This window comes from Propithecus coquereli, unplaced genomic scaffold (assembly GCF_000956105.1).
Source record: "Propithecus coquereli isolate 6110/MARCELLA unplaced genomic scaffold, Pcoq_1.0 Scaffold180, whole genome shotgun sequence".
Classification (NCBI taxonomy): Eukaryota; Metazoa; Chordata; class Mammalia; order Primates; family Indriidae; genus Propithecus; species Propithecus coquereli.
This window is the reverse complement of record NW_012142746.1, coordinates 171,644-176,613: the sequence shown is the minus strand read 5'-3', so window position 1 is coordinate 176,613 and position 4,970 is coordinate 171,644. Positions and strand designations below refer to the sequence as shown.

The window sequence follows — 4,970 nt, the reverse complement described above, 5'->3', positions numbered from 1 at the left end:
ACTCCTGGGCTCAAGCAATCCTACTGCCTCAGCCTCCCAAGTAGCTGGGACTACAGGCATGCGCCACCATGCCAGGCTAATTTTTTTTCTATATATAGATTTTTAGTTGTCCAAATAATTTCTTTCTATTTTTAGTAGTGACGGGGTCTTGCTCTTGCTCAGGCTGGGCAAATGTATATTTTTGATACACTGTTATTGTCATGAGCAAGTAAAAAAATAAATAAGAAAGAAAAAGTGGCCTCAGTACAAACATCAAATTTCTGAGTTCTTTTGCTCACAAACTAAATTATTAATACCTTACGTAGATCATGTTAATTCCTTGGATCTGATTTACTCTCTGTTAAGTTCCCTCATTGGTAAGATAAAAATACATAAAAATATTTGAATTTCTCATAAGATATATTAGAATTAGAAGAAAACTTTTTTTTTTTAAGAGACAGGGTACTGCTCTGTTTCCCAGGCTGGATTACAGAGGCACGATCAAAGCTCACTGCAACCTCAAACTCCTGGGCTCAAGCAATCCTCCCACCTCAACCTCCTGAGTAGCTGGGACTATCGGCATGCACCATTTGTCCAGCCAATTTTTTAAAATTACTTTTTGTAGAGACGAGGTCTCACTATGTTGTCCAGGATGGTTTTGAACTCCTGGCCTCAAGTGATCTTCCAGCTCGTCCTCCCAAAGTGCTGGGATCACAGACATGAGCCGCTGTGCCTGGCCAAGAAAACTATTTTTAAAATAGCAGTTTTAATATTGTATATACCAACTCTTTAAAATTAATACTAATTTTTTCCCCCAATTTTGCAGAGACAGCTTATTCAGCTTCTGTTAGCATTTTAAAGTGATAACATAGATGCCTTAGAGAAAGAACAAGGTGACATTTTAGTAGCATTTTACTTAAATTATGTGCTTGCATAGATTGTATTACAAATCTTTGCACTTCATCTTACACCAAAAGTTCTTACTAAATATCGTGAATGAATTTGTCTTAGCCAGTTTTAAGGAAATAAACAGTTTGGATTTTTACTTGTTAGGTTTGAAATTAAGCATTCTAAATTTTATTTTTAATTATTGTAACTTCATAAGGGGCCTGTTCATTTCCCTTAATTTGTTAGGGTTCTTTATTGTCTTGAATCTGTAGGGTAGAGGCTTACGGATTGATGAGTTACTAAAGAAAAGAATCTACCTACTAAATTCCCATAAACCCCCAAGGGGGCCTCCAGTTTAAATTGAAGCTTAATGAAGGAGATAATAAAAAGGAGAAGGCAACAGAAATTACAGAAACTAAGTAAAGAATATAAGAATACTAGATAAGAATATTTACAGGTAATATAACTGACCATTTTAAACTCCATCTATATCCTATCAAGATATAATATTAATTGATTCAAAGGGGTATGGAAGAAGGAATTAAGACATATCTTTAGACTCCAAAGGGACATTAAATTGGTAAGTGTAAATCATTTGTCCAAATATAATATTAATTTAAACTTCAAAATAATATTTTGTCTCCATGTCATACTAATTATCATATGTAGTGTTTTTTTTTTTTTAATTTACTTATGATTGGTTGGTTTTATCTTTTCACATACAAAGTACTTCAGGGTGTCAATATACATTATAGATAAGAATATGGGTTTTTGAGACCTGTGTTTGAATACTGACCCAACATTTATTAGCTGACTTTAGGCAAATTACATAAATTTCTTTCATTTCAAAAATAGAAATAATATTATCTAAGAATTGTGTAGTGAGAACTAAAATAAGTTATACACTTAAAGTCCTTAGCACAATACTTGGCATATAAGAATAACTCACATTTATTATGTGCCTGGCATTATGCTAAGGCACTTGAATTGTCTCACTTTATCTTTATAAAACCCTATGAGGGAAATATTGTTATCCCCATTTTACAGATCAGAAAACTGAGGCTCTAAGAGATTTACTAATTTGCTCAAATTCACATAGCTCGTAAGTCTGACTCCGAAGAGTGTACTCTTAACTAGGCTATGCTGCCTATCCAACATACGAAATACACAGTAAATGGTAGTTATTCAGTGTAATATTCCAGTTATTGGACTCAAACCATTTAAAATTTACATTACCACATGTTTATATAGTATATCAATATCCGTATCGGTTGTGGTGGTCCTTTTTAATATCATAAAGATTGTTCAAGGTGATTCAAAAAGTACGTATTTTAAAGAAGTAAACTGTAGAACACAGAATAAAAACAAGAAATAGTTTCATATTAAATAGTGTTTTAAGTATTTAACAATCTATTTTTCATTTATAGGTTGGAGGTGCATTTGCCCCCCCTTTGAAAGATTTATGTAGATTTCTAAAAGAAAATTCAGAATATGGAGTAGCTCCTGAATGGGGAGATGTTGTTAAGCAATCTGTGAGTATTTCACAAATACTAACTAATACATCATTTAAAAAATTAGATGCCATTCAATTATATCTTAGATTGAGTTTTACATTAAGAATTAATAAAATATTCCATGAACCAGAAAATCATGGGAGAATTACATGAAAGTAGCATAGTTTGTTCTTCCTTTTCCTAGACTCTGTGGTCTCCCAGTCTGCAGGTGCTCTTTCCCCCTTTTAAGTATCTTTTTCAGCTTGGCTCTGTCTCCCTTATTCCCAAAGTGAGAGTCGAAAAATCCATATGAAGCATGTCATTTTAACCTTCACCTTTCACTTCCCCTATCCTTTTTTTATTGTTCTTCCCAATGAAAAGGGGGCCACGTCTTTGGTCGTCTAGAACAAGTGGTGAGATAAAACATGTAAGGGTTATGGAACCCCCATTAAAAAATTTGTTTGGACCTTATGCTTTCTAGAACTATTGTACAAACTTATGTTTGACGATATGGAGGAAGGCTAATGGCCTCTTTCTACTCTCTTATCCTACGATAAAATGGAAAGTGAAAGAGCTATATCAATAGAGTCAATTTACAAATAATTACCTCTATTTAATAGGGTATTTATATGATGAGCTAATAGCTATTGATTTTATTTTACGTAGCTATTATTAATGAATATATATTACTTCCAGGGATTTCTTCCAGAAAGTATGTATGAACGTATACTCACTGGTCCCGTTGTGAGAGAGGAAGTAAGCAGGCGGGGGAGACGGCCTAAAAGTGGAATCGCGAAGGCCACAGTAGCAGCAGCTGCATCTGCCACCAGTGTTTCAGGCAATCCTTTGTTAGCCAATGGATTACTTCCAGGTGTGGATCTCACAACTCTTCAGGCCTTACAACAAAACCTACAAAACTTGCAGTCACTACAAGTAACTGCAGGGCTGATGGGAATGCCCGCTGGCCTTTCCTCTGGAGGAGAAGCTAAAAACGTGGCTGCTATGTTCCCCATGCTACTGTCAGGAATGGCTGGATTACCAAATCTGTTGGGCATGGGAGGACTCCTGACAAAGCCTGCAGAATCTGGGACAGAAGAGAAAAAGGGAAATGACTCTAAGGAGCTAGAAGGAAAAAAAGAAAGGACAGAGAGCCAAAGTTCAGAGCATGGTGGAGAAAACTCTGTGTCAAGTGCTCCTTCGACATCCTCCACCGCTGCATTGAATACAGCTGCAGCTGCCAACCCGTTAGCTCTTAACCCACTGTTACTATCTAACATACTTTACCCAGGGATGCTTCTCACTCCAGGCCTTAATCTTCATATTCCAACTTTGTCCCAGTCCAATACTTTTGATGTACAGAAAAACAAAAACAGTGACTTAGGCTCATCTAAGTCTGTAGAAGTAAAGGAAGAAGATTCCAGAGTTAAAGATCAGGAAGACAAAGGGGGTACTGAACCAAGTCCTCTCAATGAAAACAGCACAGATGAGGGTTCAGAGAAGGCTGATGCTTCATCGGTCTCTGATAGTACATCATCATCATCCGAGGATTCAGATTCTAGTAATGAAGACTGATTCCCAGACTCTGCACTTAAATTATGAACTGATTTTGGATTTTTTTCTTTAATTATTAATTGTAAATACCCCAGTGTTGAGTGCATAAATAACTTACTGACCGAACATTTCAGTTATTTGTTTAGAAGTGCAAACTGCTTTCAGAGACGTTTTGCATGTAATATTTCTTAAGATTCATAAGTTTCTGAACTCGTATGTACTATCAAATACATAAAGGTGTAAAATTACAACAAAAGGCATTATAATTTTGTTGGGGGTTAATTTTATGAAAATTATGCTCAATAAGAGTTGTATATTTAATATATTTGCAGTGAACACAGAATACTTTATGCATATTACTGATTTAATTTGAATATAGTTTTACAGCCTCCTTGACACCTATAATTTACAGATCAAAACTCAGCAATAATTTGGGCAGCTAATGAATGTCATGAAAGCTGTAGAATCTACATCACCATCCATCGCTTTAATTACATGAAAATGCTCTAGTGTTGTGATGCACTGCTGATGTTTCCAATTCAGGTACAAGTATGTTTTAAAGAAGAAATAAGTTTCCCAATCAGCCAATTTAACTGGCTACCTGTTACCTCAGCTGAGTTAGTTTAGGAAGTTTACATTCGTTTCTAATTCTATACTTGTTTTCAGGGGTTTTTTAAACACATCCTATATATCATGTTAATCTGGCAAGAAATATGACTTGCTTTTTGCTGAGCTTAACTCGGATATCAGTAAAATTAAGTCATAAAATAATCCTGTGTCAAGTGACTTTGGCACCCTATAGACATACTTAGTTTTAACTTTTCAAAGTTTGGCCTCCTATTAGAAATAATTATGTCTCAGATGAGTAATGTCTGTTTCCAGGGTTCAGAAAAGGCAAACTCATGAAATGCCACTGAAAAGAACTTTCAACACAGCATACTTCATGTAAAAGAAATTGTTTGTTTGCTTTACTTGTGTAGATTTCTATTTGTGTTTTATGTCACGGGAAATATTCCAAAATTAACAAATAGTGGTAAAGTAATATGCAGATCGTCTAAA

At 35.1% G+C, this 4,970-nt stretch overlaps 1 protein-coding gene across 1 annotated transcript in view; it reads left to right on the top strand.

Moving 5' to 3' along the window:
* The window catches only part of CHD9 (chromodomain helicase DNA binding protein 9), a 220,698-nt gene extending 216,536 nt beyond the window's left edge, over positions 1-4,162 (top strand). The window contains exons 38-39 of the mRNA XM_012642605.1: positions 2,295-2,399; positions 3,057-4,162. Coding sequence (XP_012498059.1) covers positions 2,295-2,399; positions 3,057-3,932 — 981 coding nt within the window. The 3' untranslated portion in view covers positions 3,933-4,162. The remainder of the gene's footprint in view (positions 1-2,294; positions 2,400-3,056) is intronic.
* The last annotated feature ends 808 nt before the right edge of the window (positions 4,163-4,970 follow it).